This window comes from Fundulus heteroclitus, chromosome 2 (genome assembly GCF_011125445.2).
Source record: "Fundulus heteroclitus isolate FHET01 chromosome 2, MU-UCD_Fhet_4.1, whole genome shotgun sequence".
Taxonomy (NCBI): Eukaryota; Metazoa; Chordata; class Actinopteri; order Cyprinodontiformes; family Fundulidae; genus Fundulus; species Fundulus heteroclitus.
The window spans coordinates 19,982,826-20,000,616 of NC_046362.1; the positions used below are offsets into that span (position 1 = coordinate 19,982,826).

Consider the following 17,791-nt stretch of genomic DNA (forward strand, 5'->3'; position numbering starts at 1 on the left):
TCTAAAACATCCGATTATTCGTTTCCGGTAGCTTTGCACCGCCTGTTCGGTGCGTGCCGGTACAAGTCTGAAACGCCACCGCCGCGCAGTCGCAGCTGTCGATCCAGCTCCGACTGTCTGGAAAGTTCTCTGCTCTTCTTTAAGCGCCTGTCAGCTCAGCTGCCCCAAGTGGAAGCTGTTTCTCCGAGACCGCAGATAACAGAGTTATAGGGGGCAGTCGCCGGAAATCCGAGGCCGTGCATTTCGTTTCTAGCTGCAAAGAAAGAAGAAAGAAGTGGGGTTGCGAAGAGTTGAACGGCGCCGTGCTGCTACATGTGTTGTCGTTAGTTGTCGCTTTGCAGGACTTGGCGTGGTTGGTAGCAAGTGTCAGTCCGTGCCGCGCTGTAGGGATAGGAGTGAATCTGACCCATTAAAAATAATAATAAAAAGAAGCCATGACTGCAGAGGAGCAGAACAGCGAGGGGCAACACACCTTCCCCATGGAGGGAGAAGACATCACAGCGAAGAAAGATGGAGGGGTTTTAAAGGTAAATTCTCTCCGCACTCCTGCTAGTCGGTGCTAGGCTAACAGCTAGCAGCTTCTTAGCTTGAATGACGCACGGGATTTCAGCGTGAGCAGGAGAGACGAGCTGCATGAAACGATGACAGCGGCATCGTATGCTCTTGTTTTTTTGTGTGTGTTGCATTTGCCTTTTTTTAGTGTGTTTTTATAATGCCATTTGAGTCTCGGCTGAGGGTGAAATGCAATACTTGCAGCGCAACAGCCTGCGTTTCCAGAAAGATCTGTAGAGAAACGGCTATCAGAGCCGGCTGTGCCCCCCCGTGCAGGGGGGGTGTGGACGCGCGGTGGCCTTTCATTACGTATTCCCCTAACTTCTTGCAAACATCTCTCCTTACAGCTGGTGAAAAGGGAAGGCACGGGCGCCGAGTTCCCCATGACCGGAGACAAAGTGTTTGTCCATTATGTGGGAACTCTGCTGGACGGCACACATTTCGACTCCAGCAGGGACAGAGGAGAGAAGTTTTCCTTCGAGCTGGGCAAAGGTTGGTCTCCTATCTGGGGAAAAAAGGTGTGAGGACTTGAACGATCAGGGTTATTTCGTCTCTCTCTCTCTCCCTTTCAGGACAAGTGATTAAGGCATGGGATGTCGGCGTGGCCACAATGAGAGTGGGAGAGCTGTGTCAGCTCATCTGCAAGCCCGAGTATGCCTATGGGTCTGCAGGCAACCCGCCCAAGATCCCCCCCAACGCCACGCTGATTTTTGAGGTACGTTTTAAGCCTCTTTAAGTCCACCATTCTATAACCTGGGCATGGGCCGGGGTGAGATCCTCTTTGTCTGATCATTTTGAGTAAAACATACAAAAAAAACATGGTGACAAAGGTTTAAAATCAAAATATAAACCATGCTCCAAGTCACCCGTAACACGTTTGTGGCGTTTAAGGGGTGAAAAGTAAAATAAACGGCGACTAAACTCATTTAAGAGATTTCCGCTGCCTGTTGCAGCAGCGTTGCATCCTTTTCTTTCTTTTTCTTTTACAGCTGTGGAGTGTTTTTAAACCTGAAAAGGCGATAATTCAATAACGATATATATCGATCGACAAAGTATATCGATGATAGGAGAAAAAAAAGGGTCAATAAAAAGTTCAATAGAATAACAATTTTCCTTCCATATGCATTCTAGCCATGTAGGTTAATACTACAGTAGTTGCATCCTCCTGACCAATCACAAACGCAGACCCAGGAACTGAGCTCCGCCCCCTTCAAAGAGTTCAGAGAGCACTTTTTTTTTTCCTTTTTTCTTTTTTTAAAACTTGCAGTTTTGATTCAATAAAGGGTTGAGTTAGAATTCAGCGTTTGTGTGTTCTGTGTCTAAAAAATTTATTGGAGAGGGCAAGAGACGATTTCCAGCACGTTGTCCAGCTACACTATAAAATGGGTCAGGGCTGCACTTAAAATATGTTTTAAACTCGTTGATAATTATCGACATCGATCAATATGACTTCTATTTTATTGATATGCTTTTTTCGATATATGTCGTCCAGCCCTACTGAAGAGTTTAAATATTAACTTGTGTTCGCTCCCAGTGCGCATGTTCATTCCTTGTAATGGGAAAGCAGGCGATGCTTTCTTAGAGAGTTCTTAACGATCTCTTCAGCCGACCGCCTCTATTATCATATATTAAATAAATAACAACAGATTGCACGTTGGTTTCGCGTTTCCATGTGTACATACCAGCCGCATCTCTTCTGAAACGACAACGTCATAGCTGCGCCTCTCTGCGTTACGTGCACGTGCCTCACTCTTCCGAATGACAACAAAGATGGCGGCGTCTGTTGTCGCATTCCATTTAATGCCTGTTGTTGTCCTCGGACTCTTCCTTTCTGCCGGGCCGGCTCTACACGACGTGTCACCTGCTACCCAACACAAAGATCAGGTTGAACAGGCGTAATTTTTGTGCCTGATCCCCCGCCAGGTTACTGAATTCACTTCACATGAGTTGTCTGAGTATGCCTGTTTCTGTGGCAGTGTCTCCGCGCCACCAATGGGCCCGGCTTTACCCACTGCAGCATTTTCAGTGGTCCTCTCTGATGGACTCACTTTTTATTTTATTTATTTTTTTGGATCATTTGTGAAAATTTATAGCATTCTTCATCGTGTTGACAGGGCCTCATTCAGAAATCGGTCATAAACAATGCATTTCAAAGCGCTACACCCGCATAAAGATCAGTATTTTGAACCATATATTTAGACTTAGACTTAGACAACTCTTTGTCATTTTGTATGCACAGAGTGCGTACTGAACGAAATTTCGTTTTACCTACAGCTTGAGAAATCACAGTGAGTTGCAGTAAATTACAGGATAAGGTGCAGCAGTAATTTATGTAAACAATTGAAATGTAAACAATGCAGGGGAAATGGACAGTGTGCAATTTCACAGTGTACAGTCTCACTCACTTTGCTTGTAGTCTTTGTCCCAAATTGAATAATCTTACATTTGTGTTGTTTTGTTAGAGCTTGTTGCCTGGATTACCCAACTGTTGCTGTTATGGTATTAAACCTAAAATGCTACCACTACTGTCTATCCAGTAACACTGGGAGTATAATCAGGGCATTGTTGGTGTATTAGTTTGACAGTGTAATCTGAATAAGAATGATGGGTGGCACTCCTCTATTCCTCACATAATCACTGCTCATGTTTGTCCCAACTCGAAACATTCAAACACTTTTAAGTGTAAGTAATAGAAATGTGCAGCACTCTTCTTTCAGCCCCCTGGCCAGCAGTGCACAGCAGCACCTTATTACTTCTGGACTCTTTGCAGCTAGAGAAAACTCTGGATACGCCTCACATCTCACTAGAGGGACCTTAAACTGTAGGAAGTGCATGCTGGAAAACTTTGGTGGTTTATGTATGTGTGTGTGTATAAATGTATGCAAATGCTTATTGTCAGCCTGGAACATCAAGACGGTAATTTATTTGTTGGCATAAATGTAGGTGGAGCTGTTTGAGTTCCGAGGGGAAGACATAACGGATGACGAAGACGGAGGGATCATCCGGCGCATCGTCACTAAAGGAGAAGGTTATTCCAAGCCCAACGAGGGAGCTGTTGTAGAAGGTATCCTGTTGAGTCACAGCGATCAACCATCTTATAGGGGGAGGCAGTATTTGGTAATGTTTTAGTTAAAAAGTTCAAGAAACCTTGATCAGAATCCTTTAAAGACACTGATTAGTGTGTTAATTTGCTTCAAATCTAAGTGTGTGAGTCATTTTAATGTAATTCAGCTATTAGGCTAAATAGCTTTGTTCTAACAGGGTTATTCTTCATATATTGACTAAAACCATGTCACATGAAAACTTTTTTTTATGACGTCTCTGAGATGTCATCAGATTTTTAGGAGTGCACTAATTGTGCTTGAGGTGGATGTAAGGTGCTAGAGTTGATCTAAATGATGAACCATGGCAACAGTTTTACCGCTTGTTGAAGTGAACAAGTGTGCAGGTGCATATTTTAAAGGTTAGATGATAGCTCAGTTAAAAAAAAAAACTCCCCAGGGTTTACCTGAATGCCAAAACGCTCCAACCAGTCGGCTGTTAAACAGGTTCAGCTACACTTTCAAGACCAGTGAGAAGTGCTCTGAGTGGAACATATTTCAGGAACCACAGAGTTGAACTGAGCAATGAAGCGACAACTTAAAATTAATTCAATTTTTTTTTTTTTTTTTTTTTTTTAACAGCAATTGTTTAACCAGGTTAATCACATTGAGATAAAATACTTCAGTAACGAAGTCCTGGCCAAGACGAGGCTGAAGTTGTAGATTAGACACTAATTAATTGTCAAGAGTGTCTAAGTGCAGAGCTGATCAGACTTTTTTTCTATAAATGTGTTTATCCTTGCATTTTGTGTTTATTTTACTGTTTAAAATCCAAACCAACCTCAGCACAATTTTATGCATTAATATATAAAATTCTGAATGGCAGACGTTGAGCTTAGACTAAGTGGAGCCCTCTGAATGATGCGCTGCAGTTCAAGAACTCAACAGCAGTACCCTGTTTATGCAGCTGGTGAGCTTTTTTTTATTGTTTTTGAAGACGGATTTCCTCAGATTAAATTTCTTCAGAACAAAAATAGATGTAACACATAAGTGTCTTTTTTAAATAGAAGCGTTTTTCATTACATTTAGCCAAATACAGCAGCGTTTACCAAGATATCCTGTTCTAGTTTCTGACAATGGATTTAAAAAAAAATGTCGGAGCGAGACGTTGGGAAGCAATCAACCCTAAAAATTTAGGAAGTTTTGATGCCTTTGTTTTACTGAGACAAACGTGTGAGGTCCTTTTTTTCAGGTTCTTTTAGAAATCAGAGTAAATAGATTTTTAGTGTTTGTGTCAATAGATATTTAGTGTTTAATGTTGAGCCAGTACTTTCACCTTGGTGGCCTGCTTGGCAACATATTGAGACCCAACTGATTCAGACATTTCAGACATTTGCTATATCCTCTCCTGCTGGGCTGAATTATTTTTAACTCTGTAAATAGTTTATTACCAAGAGGGTTTTGTATCGATCAGGATGTTTACAGACTGTAGATGGTAAACAGCTGCAGGATTTAATACGGTAAAACAGAATTGAGTAAATGCTGGCTAGATTCACGATTTTGTTTTTCATGTTGACAATTTTCTTCATCTTCTCAGTTTATTTCAACAAAAAAAACGCACATAATCAGCGAGGAACTCTGGCTTGATGACCAGCTTCGTAGCGCCACCTAAACGCAGCTTTTCTTGTCAATCCCTTAAACTAAACCCCGTTTTATAGTGAATACGCTGAACTGCTGCTCCAGCTAACCGCGGTGTTTCTCTCAGTCGTTGTGCAGGGAACCTGCGACGGACGCGTGTTTGACGAGAGGGAGCTGAAGTTTGAGATCGGGGACGGAGAGAGTTTTGGCTTGCCCGGCGGTGTGGAGAAAGCCATCATGGCCATGGAGCAAGGAGAGGAGGCACTCTTCACTGTGAAGCCTAAGTACGATAATGTTTTACTCAGTCCTGTCTCTTTTTTTGCTATAATTGTGACGAAAGGTTATTTATGCAACTGAAAAAAGCAAAGCGGCTTCATGTATGGACCGCGTGGTGGATCAGGGGTTAATGCTACTGCCTTACAGTAGGAACCCTGGCCTGGAGAGCAGTCTGAATGGAGTATGCATGTTCTTTCCATGCATGGGGGGGGTACTTCCTCCCACAGTCCATAAACATGACCATAAGTTAATTGGTCTCTCTAAATTGCCCCTAGGTACAGGGAGGGGTACCTTTTCGCACTTGAAGCGATACGGTACCGATACCCGGTACCTGGGAATCAATACCGGTGCTTAACTGTAGCTGTTTTCCATACTTTTGTGTGTTTATGTATTAATAAATGTTAGTTTATTAATACGTTAAACATTTTTACTTTAACAACTCAGTATCTAAACTTGTTTGGTTCTAGAAATGTACCTTATTAAATAACTTATGAATTTTAATACATTGTCTGTATCCACAGCACATTAAACTTTTTTTTTTTTACCTAAACAGCAGTTATCAGAGGCACAGAGTGAACCAGGCGAATACGGCACTGAAGCTGTGTGTGAATAAAATTCAGGGATTTAAGTTCAACAGTTTCAGAGAAGAAGGAAAAAAATATATATAAACATATTTTATCCTGCTTTGTAAATCAAAAAGCGGGGAACGCTTGCACTGAGGGAACAGTGACATTGTTGTGCAATGGTGTGTTCATGTTCGGCACGGAAAAATCGGTTCCGCTCCCTCAGTGTCACAGTGATGCGTTTAGGTACCGAAACATGGTTTTCGTCAATTAGTAGTACTGTCGGGATTGGGTCGGTGCCTAAAAAAAAAAAAAAAAAAAAAAAAAAAAAAAAAAGTGCTGAATCCGTACCCAGATATCAGTTTGTGCGTCTGACATGAACGGCTAAGAAATCTTCTCCCAAGTTTTCACAGAAGGTTTTTGCTACTGCGGTGTCGATGGCGAGACAGCAACGCTTCTTCCTGCACTAAAGGTGAAAACTTGTGTTTTGATCTGTAGATACGGCTTTGGGATCGCTGGAAATGAGAAGTATAATATTCCTGGGGGAGCAACGCTGCAGTACAAGATTAAGCTGACGGCCTTTGAGAAGGTAAGCGCAGCACAAAGCTCCGTGACAGCTAGTTGATAAATGAACTTTCCTTATAGTTTACTTGCTTATTTGCTTTTATCCAACAGGCTAAGGAGTCCTGGGAAATGAACACGGTTGAAAAGCTGGAGCAAAGCGGTATCGTCAAAGAGAAAGGAACGCAGTGTTTTAAGGTGCACGGAGGGGAAAAGGCGTTTTGCTCTGGATGGAAACGCCCGCCGTTTCCTCGTCGCGTTTTCTGATCCCACGGATTCTCTGTTGCAGGACGGAAAGTACAAGCAGGCGTCTGTGCAGTACAAAAAGATAGTTTCGTGGCTGGAGCACGAGTCGGGCCTGTCGGACGAGGACGAGAAGAAGGCCAAAGCCCTGCGGCTGGCCGCCCACCTGAACCTGGCCATGTGCTACCTTAAAATGCACGAGCCAGCCAAAGCCCTGGAAAACTGCGACAAGGTATTTCTCTTCTGCGACTCTTCAAGCGAACCGGACAGATGTCTCTCAGACGACGTCCCCTTAATAAAGAGGAGCGTTTCTTTTAAATGTGAAAAGGAGCTCGTCTTTTCCTGTTTCCAGGCGCTGGAAATGGATTCTGCGAACGAGAAGGCTCTGTTCCGACGGGCGGAGGCTCTGTACGGGATCAATGAGTTCGAGAGAGCAAGAGACGATTTCCAGCGCGTCGTTCAGCTGTATCCTTCCAACAAAGCCGCCAAGAGTCAGGTATACCGCCGTGGATTAAAGCTTTTTGTTTTCCACTGCTGCGTGACGGGAGAAAATATCCCATAGACCTTTTCTGGTTGAGGTAAATGGCAACACTCGCTCAGGCATACCGCTTTTAAACGCCTTCAGTGAAATCGATCATACGACGAGCTTTCATCAGCCGGAAGCGTAGATAGAACAAGCTTCCTGGGTCTTCTCCTGTTAACCCGCACCTCCTTCGGCCAATTTAATGCCAGCGCAAAGATCCCCAAATTAGATGTCAGCCTCATGAAATATGGGAAGCAGCTGAATTTTCCACTCTGTAATTCTAACTCTCTGATCCCCATGGTTGTTTCTGCCTCTAGTTTTTTTTTTTTTGTTTTTTTTTTTTAGCTCCACGAAGTTGAAGTACAGCGTGATGTGGATTTGTATTCAGACGCCCCGAATGAACGCTTTGTAAAAGCGGCTTTCAGTGGATTCGCACCTGCAAGGCTTTTAGGGCGCGTCTCTACCGGTATCACTTACCCCCATTATTTGGGAAATAACCTTGGTTCTATTGCTCAGAGAGTTTCTGTGAGGATCAGTTTCCAAGACTTCTCAAAGCTTCTCGGTAGGCTTTATGGTTTGGGCTTTAACTGGGACATTTAAATATACTTTGATAAAAAACATTTCATGGCAGCGCCGGCTTTGAGCTTGAGCGTCCCTTCTCCGCACCAAAAGGAGTCAGTGGACATGGTTCAGGCATCTGATCAGGATGCTAGGCCTGGGCAATATATGGAGATTTCCAAAAGAGATGCAGAATAAGACTATACGGTTTATATTGAGATTGGTCTATGTTGCTTTGTAATTATACTTTTATGTGTTTTAGTAGGTTATATTTCAGCTGTTTCCCATATTTATCTACAGCTGTTTGTTGAAACAGATGCCTGTGTAACATTTGGGATAAAGCTTTGATTCAGAGATGCCCTTTTTATAGTTACTTTATGGAAAGAAAAATATATTGAGATAAACACCGTATATCTGCATTCAGCCTAATATCGATGTATTATTTTTGGTCCATATCGCCCGGTCCTGCTTGGGCGCCTTCATTTTGGAGGTTTTCCAGCACTTCCTACTGGGAGGAGACCCTGTTGGGGGGGGGGACTCTGGGCTCAATGGAATGAGTATCTTTACCCCTAAAATAAGATAATTAGACATCCTGCACTTGAAATAAGATGATGGAGATGAATTGTTCCTATTTTAGGAGGAAAAATCTTATTCCATTGGCAAATAATCTTATTTACCTGCTCAAATCAAGGACAAATACACTTATTTTAAGAAAATGTAACTTAATTTTAGTTCTGTTTTTGCAGTCAAATAAATACTTGAGAAAAAGTTTCCTTCAGATGTAACTAGCTTCTTCTTTTTTTACTGTTTTAACATGCATTACGTTAACCAGTCTGATTATCTACTCGTCCATTTAGGTGGTCCTGTGTCAGAAACGCATTAAGGAGCAGCACGAGAAGGACAAACGCATCTATGCCAACATGTTCCAGAAATTTGCAGAAAGGGATTCAAAGGTGAGTTTATTTATACAGCAGCCGCTAGAGGGCGACCTCAATCAACACAGAGAGCAACTTGAAGAGGTGCTGATTTGGCGTTTTTATTTATTTTTTTTCAAGCAGAAAGATGCAGAGAAGGTGAAACCTGACGGCAAGGAGAACGGCGAGGAGGCCATGGAGGTCGAAAACGGCGAAAAGGAAGCTCAGAGTGAAGCGAAAGCGTAGTTGGGCGATTCGACTGTTAACGGTTCAAATTGTACTTTGACTTTTTGTAACCGGCCATCTGTGTTTTAAGGCGTGATTGTGTATATATGTATATGCGAGAATGAGTGTCACTGAGAGCACCGACGTGGGGCGTGTCCCCGGCGCTTGGCCGCGTCCAGGCTCCTCGGTGTGGCAGCTAGCTGAGTGAGTGAGTGGGGCTTCCTCGGCTGACGGCACTGTGGGAGAAACGGATCTAATGAATGAATTCAGCGCCCTGGCCTTCGGCTCTGAACATATTCAGCCCACAGCTTTGAACCGTGCATGGGATGTTGCGGGTGGTGGGGGTGTGCGTGCAGAGCATCACAATCGTTCAAGGGCTCTGCCATTTTAGCCTGCACCGTTTTCTGTCCCGTGTTCTTTATCGTCGCTGTCCACCCGAGCCTCCTCGTGGGCCTACTGATCAATTGTCGGAGCGCGGATGATTGCGTGCGCGGAGCTGGCGTGTTTCGAATGTGACTGGCCTGTGTGTGTACGTAGCAGCACTGTGGATCAGCATGACGTTATAACATGTTAGTCTGGAAGAGTCGCCAGGCTTTGATCTTCTCTCAGCATAACTGTGGGGGTTTTCCTTTAAGAGCCCTAGGGTACAGGACTGTTGGACTGTTCACTTCTCCTTTTGGAAATATTGACTTTGTACTTTCTTTCTTTCTAGTGTTGGTCTCGTGATTCACTGTGTTGTTCTCAACAAAAAAATGTATAAAGTAGAACTGATTAAGCAACTGGAATCTGTGCATAAGAGCCTTTGCATCTTAGTCAGCAGTGCCTACAGGGACAAAAAGCTAAAGTAATCGGCTAAATATAAGACGGGCTTCTTTTTTTCTTTTTTTTGAGTTTCTTTTGTTGGGAGGTCACTGCGTGGTGTGTCCTGACAGACTTATAATAAACTGTTCACTACAAACTCATTGTATTTGTGTCTTTCTTTAATCTTCCCGTCTGAGTTTTGAGGTTTCCTGTGGTGCTTGACTGATCTCTCGCCTCCCTAAAAAGAACCACGCGAAGCTGTTAAAGCAGCAACGCCGGACAGCGCTTTTGAAGCCGGTCACTGGGGTGCTCTTTCTCACAGCTTAAAATGAGAGGATTTTACTAATGCATATACGATATGGTGTACATGTGACCCAGAGGAGATGGTTTACGGTGAAATCAGGACTGCAGGTTAGCTGAGATGACAGGTTTTAGCTTCAAGTGTGGGGCCACAGATGCTGTGCCCTTAAACCTGTTGGCAGGGTTCCCACGGGTCCTTGAAATCCTTGAAAGTTTGTGAATCTCAAAAAAAATCAAGGCCCTTGAAAGTAGCCAAAAAAAAAACTTGTCCTTGAAAGTCCTTGAATTTTTTTGTGGGGTTGAAAGTTCACACGGATGACGACTCGTGTCATTATTTTACTACCACACGATTTTTTAAAATTATGTTGATTCCGCAGACTTTTAATTTGCAAAAGTACGTTCGCTCTTCTTCGTTAGTTGGTAGGCTACGGTTTAGGCCTACATGCGTCCAATAGGTTACATTCCCGCAGTGTTGCCAACTCAGCGACTTTGTCGCTATACTTAGCGACTTTTCAGAGTCAAAGTCGAAAACTAGCTTAATCAAAGATGAAAGTAAGTGAAACAAATTGATAGAATTCTGAACATCTCAATGCTGCACTTTTTTCCATAAAATTCCATGAAACGGTAGGCTAATGTACATCTTATATGTAATGTAGTATGGCATAGCCATGTACTGTGGATATCAATGTAGGCTATGATAATGATCAATATCAATGTAGGCTATAAATTAAGTCCACTTTCTTGCATTGCTTCTGACCCAACAACTTCCATGCCGTCTAGTCTTTTATTGAATTTGCATTGTATTAAAATATGATAACCTATTCAGCGGTCACAGTAGGTAAATGCCGCCACGTGTGGTCCTTGAATTTGAGGAAATTGGTCCTGGAAAGTCATTGAAAGGTCCTTGAATTTGATGTTCACCAAGGTGTGGGAACCCTGTGTTGAATGTCAGCAGTTGTTCCCATCTGGAATTGCTTTAACCAGTAATTTCATAAACACAGTTGGCATAACTTTATGACCAGTGAGCTAATACAATGCTGGGGTCCCACTTTTGTTACCTAAACGGCCCCGGCTTGTCAAAACAAGGACTCGACTGGACCCTTGAAGACGGGCCTAGGTGTTAAAAACAGGTCCATGAAGTTGGTGAGGTGTGTTCTACCTGGATGGGGACTCATACAGACTGGAGCCGGAAGTGTCCGACGCTTTCCTCCCTACAAGGGGTTTAATTCATTCACCACAGCATCAGGACGGAGGATGTTTAGCCATCTATCATAATATCCCAATGGATCCATAGTTGGTCGAAACCAAAAACTGCACAGTCTTATTTACAGATTTCATCCTGTGCATTTGCATCTGGTGGTGAAAAAAACAACAACATACTGATCTGCAGGAAATGAATGGTTGGAGGACAGCAGTGGTGCACTTATTTTCTGCAAGTCAGCACTAAACTATGCTTCGCTCCTGTTGTCAGAACACCAAATCCAGGGAGTTCTCTCCCATCCATCCGGCAAACCTGAGTGAATTTGCCCCCCCGCCTTCTTCAAATCAGACAAAATTGGTGTCAAATGTGTGTGCTGGTTTGTGCCGCTATAATTTTTATTCCAGGTTAAAATTAAATTCATATTCATAGGTTAGCAACTTATAATTTATATGAAATTCACAGCTCCAGCATGAACATATATGTTCACCGACCCTTGATGACCTCTACAAACTATTATCATTAAAATGATAGCAGTACAAATTAACATTTTTGCTATACAAAAATATAAAATTTTAAAATATATATTTTAAATATAAATATTTAAAATATAAAATATTTAAAATATATATATTTTAAAATGCATATTTTAAAATATATACATTTTTTGTACTGCTATCATTTTAATGATAATAGTTTGTTTTATTTAAAATTTATTTATTTTTGCAAATGTCAGCAGTGTTTGACATCTGATGACCCCTGGAGAACATTTTTCTTTATATCTTTAGAATGATAGGAGCACAAATGAAAATTTCTGCTGCACAAACATAGCCGAGGTGATTGACACCAATTTTGTCTAATTTCATAAAAGCGGGGAGGCTTAGCGCATAAGCAAATAAGAAACAAAAGATGCTTAGTGTGCAGCAGGGGACTGTTTTGCATTGTGCACACAGCACAGTGTTGATTTTCTTTGTTAGATTTCACACATTCAGGTGATCTGTGAACTCGACCGCTTGAGAGTTTGTTCTTGCCGTGTTTCTCTCTAGAACATGAATCCTCACCAGTACCCCAGTGTTTATTTAAAAAAACTGCTGTTAATATATTAGGTTGTATTGGCTCAAGCCCTCATTATTTAGTAAAACCCTCCTAATGCCCTGGTCAGTGAGAGTTCTTAAATCGCTGCCATTAATCACTCTGGTGTTGTTGTTTTTTACCGGCACCAGGCTTTAACCTGTTTGCTTTTGTTAAATCCAGATGGGGGGGTTAAGGAAGCTTTCCAAGGTTGCACCTGCTTTAGTTGGCAGGTCGGTACCTTCTTTTCCACGGACGTGCAAGAACTCATCAGATACACCAGCTTTCTCTCAGGGCTGCTGGTGTCATCTTACGGAAGCGTTCTTTATCTCTCCCTGCCTGCTGATGATTAAATAAGATGGATGTGCTTTGTTCATTACTTAATGAAGGTATATATATATATATATATATATATATATATATATATATATATATATATATATATATATATATATATATATATATATAAAAAACACTGGCCCAGCTGGGAGAGTCTGATTTCTCCCATGTTTCATATTTAGCTTCACATCAGGACAAATAAGAAGAAGGACACAGTCACCAAAATCTTTGCATGTTGAACACTCTCCTCTTTCATAGCGAACAATATGCAAAGTATTGAAAGGAATGTTGCATTCATTGTACTGGTGCGTCTTAGAAAATATGGAATATCTTTGAAAAAAGTCCATTCATTTTAGTGATTCTATTCAAATAGTGAACCTCTGACAGAGTGACGGATTCCAATCATTTAGGTTTTATTTATACTTAGAGCCAAAGGATAGATAAGCCTCTCTCTCTCTCTCTCTCTCTCTCTCTCTCTCTCTCTATATATATATATATATATATATATATATATATATATATATATATATATATATATATATATATATACACACTCTATATATACACACATATATACAGTATATATACACTCTATATATACATATATATATATATATATATACATATATATATATATATATATATATATATATATATATATATATATATATATATATATATATATATAGCTGAGTGAGAAATAGCGGAAGAAATACGAGAAATACTTATGATAAGAATAAGAATTCCTTTTTTTGTCCCGGAATGGGGAAATTCGGGCGTGACAGCGGCATACACAGAGACAGTTACACACAATTGTTAGCTATGAAAAAGAAGAAAAAACAAGTCTTATCTAAAATTAGCTCTAACGAAACACCAAGAGTAAAAGATAAAAAAGTAAATACCAGAGTCATCTGTCATTCAGTATCATCAAACCCAGATCTCCCTTGAAAAAGAGATTTTTAATCTCAGTGGTGAGACTTTTAATATTGCCATTGAGAATTTTGAATAAAATGAAATAAAATCCGGGAGGCGGAGGTATGACTGGCCCCAAATTTATCATGCTGCAGGACAATGACCCCCAACCAGACAGCCCATGTCACTAAGAACTATTATCGGCGTAAAGAAGAACAAGAAGTCGTGGAAGTGATGGTATGGCCCCGCAGAGCCCTGATCTCAACGCCATCAAGTGTGTCTGGAGTTACGTGAAGAGACAAAAAGATCTCCGGAATCACACATCCAATCAAGATCCGGGGTTCTTTCTCCATCCTACCAGCCGAGTTCCTTCAGAAACTGTGTCTGCAGGCGTACTTATAACAATTGGTGCTGTATTGGAGGTGAATGGTGTTCACACAAAATACTGATTTGATGTAGATCTTTCTTCTGTTTGTTCTCTGCATTTTGTTATTTACTGAAAAGAAACAATTAACCCTTCTGTTGTTGAAATCATTCTCAGTTTACAGCAGGGGTGTCAAACTCATTTTGGTTGAGGGGCCGCATACAGCTTAATCTGATCTCAAGAGGGCCACACGAATTAACTTATTGCAAGATTAAATAGAACTAATAAATGTGGACTTGTTCATTTTTATATTAAGTTAATTTCACTTTTACACAATATATTATGAATAACCTCAACGTTTTTAAGAAAAGTATGTGCAATTTCAACAATACAGTTAAACCTTTACTTGTGCATTATGCATAAGAACTGATCACAGTGATTATACAATGTTGAAAAACATTTATTCACATTTTTTGGAACTTAAAAACACTGTCCTGCATGACAAAATACATCAAACAGATAAAAATTAAGAAATGATTTGAATTTTTCCACACCTGAAGCTTAATCTGATAATTAAAACACAGCGCCCCTCGTGGACAATATAGGAACTGTATATTTTCAATTAAATAAAGTACATGTTTTTTTCAATAATTGTTTTATCATTCTCTTCCTTTTATCTTGTCCACTTGTGAAAGTCAAATCTGATGAGCTCTTTGTGGCATCTTATTGCCACATTGCCAGACAGGACACTGGAGAAAAAAAAATGTTTTTTTTTTTTTTTTTTATAATGATAATGCATTTAGCCACAGGGCCGGACTAAATTGTTCGGCGGGCCGGATCCGGCCCACGGGCCGTATGTTTGACACCCCTGGTTTACAGCATTTGTTTCATACCAGCCTATAAGATGTGCACAGTTCTGTATATACACACAATATGTGATCAAACCACACTTGCATAGCCTTTTCTAATGGATTCTTTTGTACTCTTGAGTAGTTATGGATGACCACTTTTTTACTTCTATTTGAGTGAAAATATAAACTGAAGCAATGCTACAGTTACATGAGTTAAATTTTTGGCAACTTTATCCACCTCTGATGTCTAGCCAGCTATGCTTTCAGTAATTTATCGGTGCTCCTCACACATGAATTACTGCATTAATCGGCATTAAGATGATCAGCCTGTGGCTCTGCTGACGTGTTAAGGAAGCCTAAATTGCCTTCTGCCTTCGGCTCTTTTGCATTCTTGGCTCTTTTGTCTCTCGTTTGCTTGAGGAATTTGCTGGCCAATCAAGAATAGTGATACTATTGCATTAAAGCAGGAACTCGTACTGTTGTGGGCAGGTGCCAAGCCCTGGGGAATAAAAACGGCATCTCCATAAAGCTTGCCCGCTGGGGGAAGCGTGAAGTGCTTTGCAACTTCCTGGTAGATGGCTGCCCTGACTGTGGTAACTTCACACTGAGCCTGGATTGTGTGCCCCTCCAATCTACCTCCAGACTCTGGATTTGACTTTTATCTGGGAGGAGGACTTTGAACCACTTACTGACAATGCAATCCTTATTCTCCTTGGCAATGTAAGGCACTTTTTAGTGATCAGGAGTGGTCTAACACAAGGAATGTGACAGTCTGCTAGTTGTAACCCCATATTCAGGACATCTGCTACAACTAGCACACTTTTTCCTTCCACTCAACTTTCCTTTGACATGCACAGATACACTGTCGGGGGAAAAGCTCCAATTTGTGACTTATCCTCCTTGAGGACGTAGGTGTCCATGACTAATGGACAACTGTCAAGTCAGTAGCCCGTAGCACGTGTAGCTATAGCGGGACATCTTGCTTGCTCAGTATGAGAGATTGCTGCAAAGCCATGGAAAATGCAGACGACTCTTCCTGTGGCTCTACGCTCTTTCAGGAGTGAATGCTGCTTGTCGGGACTTTGAAGCAATCAACTGGTTACCTTATATTGGAAATTTTTGACCAATCTGTATAATCTGATTGAATTTGACTTTGTAAAGTGCCTCGAGATGACATGCTTCATGAATTGGCGCTATATAAATAAAATTGAATTGAATTGAATCTCTATACCTCAAATGATTCATTAATTGATTTTATTTATTCTATTTGTCTGAGAAGCTAAACTTTGGGTTTTCAGTGTCTGTAAGCAACATTCACTTCTCTGTGTACTGAATGTACAAAATATACTCGTTTCAGCTTATTGAATTGAATTGCCAAATATAATCGCTTTCTTCAAACCTTTCAAACAGGATCTTGTACTCTGAGTACAAGATCCCAAACTACAGATCTTCACTGTGCTTTAATAAAATGATCTAGCTCAAAGTTTTGTCAATAGATTGATGGGAAGATGATCCATTCAAAGGCAAAGTTTCACGGTCTCTCATTATTGCTGCCTGCGTTAGTGGAAACAAGTCGGTATGAGGAAGTATGAGAGGTGAAGGCGTGGATCCTGACAGGAACACAGCCGCCGAAAGGGCTACGTGTGGCTGTACCTGTAACAGGTAGATCCCAAGGTAAAGAGTGGAGGTTTCTACCTGTCTGGAACTACTCGCGTTTACGCCTCCCTTCGGGCACCGGAGTCAAGTTAACGTTAAGCAAGGACGTGTCACTTCCGATTTGGCATTTCAGAATAACACAATTTTAGACACGGGCGTCGGAAAATTAGAAATTAACCTACAGATGTGACATTCCGTCAGCGCACTGCTTTAAAGAAGAAACTATATGCACAGTCTGGCCAAACGAGGCGCGCAAGAACCCGGGTCCACTCACGTTGACGGGCCATTTTTACGCGCCTCGCTTTACGCGGAAGCCGCACCGGTCCGCCTCCCCGGCCGCGTTCTGTCTGGCTTGTTTAAATTGAGCCGGGGGATGAAGCTGGTGTGAGATTTCACCCTTCGTTTGTCTCTTCGTGCGCTCCAGTGCGCGGAGGGAGCAGAGGTCAGCTCGCCAGCGGGACGCCCTCTGTGATCAAGACCCACGAGGGGGGGAAAAACAACTTTGAAATATTTAGATGATCAGGAGAGATCCGTGCAGATTTTCGGGTGGCACAGGTCAGGATGGGTTTTTTTCTTGGATGAGAGCTGACGGGGGGCTCTCGGTAGCAGTGAAGTCGCCGCGCACCCAGCGGGAGCTGCTGGCTCTCTCTCTCCCTCCCTCTCTCAGGCGGGCGGGACGCGCGGCGTGTCCCGGGCTCTCCCCGTGAATAACAAAGCAGGTGATCCGACGAACGAGCCGATCTCGTCCACGCAGCCAACATGATCACGGAGTTTTTCCCCTTGAAGAAGCTGCGGCGGAATGGCAAATACGTTCTGTTTGCGGCGATTCTCCTGGTCGGAGCTTTGGCTGTTTACCATGAGATGGTTGCTGCGGGAGCGTGGAGCGGTGATGTTGGTAAGTTGGGACTCAACAAGTGTCGGTCCCTTTAAACTTTTTTTTTTTTTTTTTTTTTGTTCTTTTTGGTTTCACAGAAATATTCCAACGCGTTTAAAATACCACCTATAAGTCTTACATGCATTTGAAGTCAATACAAATGGTGTGCAAAGAGTTTGCTGCAAAAAGAGTCACAGAAGAGTGAGTTTGCGCTTTTTTTTCGTCGCCACTGCGCGTTTCTGGAGCTCTTTAGCGTCGAGTCACCTCGTTTCTGGCGTGATTTTGAAGAATGATAAGCAGCTTGATTAATTGCAAAAAAAGAAGCTAAAAT

General features: G+C 41.8%; 2 protein-coding genes across 3 annotated transcripts in view; both read left to right on the plus strand.

Moving 5' to 3' along the window:
- The first annotated feature begins 115 nt into the window (after positions 1 to 115).
- Positions 116 to 10,052, plus strand: fkbp4 (FKBP prolyl isomerase 4). Of its 2 annotated transcripts, none has more exons than XM_012873741.3 (11): positions 116 to 527; positions 900 to 1,044; positions 1,125 to 1,267; positions 3,496 to 3,616; positions 5,359 to 5,515; positions 6,569 to 6,659; positions 6,746 to 6,829; positions 6,921 to 7,106; positions 7,227 to 7,370; positions 8,813 to 8,908; positions 9,014 to 10,052. In XM_012873741.3, exons 1-11 carry the CDS (start codon positions 435 to 437, stop codon positions 9,113 to 9,115), a joined length of 1,362 nt encoding a protein of 453 aa, XP_012729195.2. In that variant the 5' UTR covers positions 116 to 434; the 3' UTR covers positions 9,116 to 10,052. The 2 variants fall into 2 exon arrangements, with proteins under 2 accessions (XP_012729195.2, XP_012729194.2); XM_012873740.3 differs by having other exon boundaries at positions 117 to 527; positions 9,011 to 10,052.
- A 6,890-nt stretch (positions 10,053 to 16,942) lies between these two features.
- The window catches only part of b4galnt3b (beta-1,4-N-acetyl-galactosaminyl transferase 3b), a 38,724-nt gene continuing 37,875 nt past the window's right edge, over positions 16,943 to 17,791 (plus strand). The window contains exon 1 of the mRNA XM_036150197.1: positions 16,943 to 17,481. Within this exon, the coding sequence (XP_036006090.1) occupies positions 17,346 to 17,481 (136 nt within the window). The 5' untranslated portion in view covers positions 16,943 to 17,345. The remainder of the gene's footprint in view (positions 17,482 to 17,791) is intronic.

What these genes read in the sequence shown, in the direction of transcription:
- fkbp4 (XM_012873740.3), top strand. Translation starts at nt 435, where the DNA reads ATGACTGCAGAGGAGCAGAACAGCGAGGGGCAACACACCTTCCCCATG. An exon ending in ACGCCACGCTGATTTTTGAG is followed by an intron (nt 1,268 to 3,495) that starts GTACGTTTTAAG and finishes GCATAAATGTAG; the next exon opens with GTGGAGCTGTTTGAGTTCCG. An exon ending in AAGGAACGCAGTGTTTTAAG is followed by an intron (nt 6,830 to 6,920) that starts GTGCACGGAGGG and finishes TCTCTGTTGCAG; the next exon opens with GACGGAAAGTACAAGCAGGC.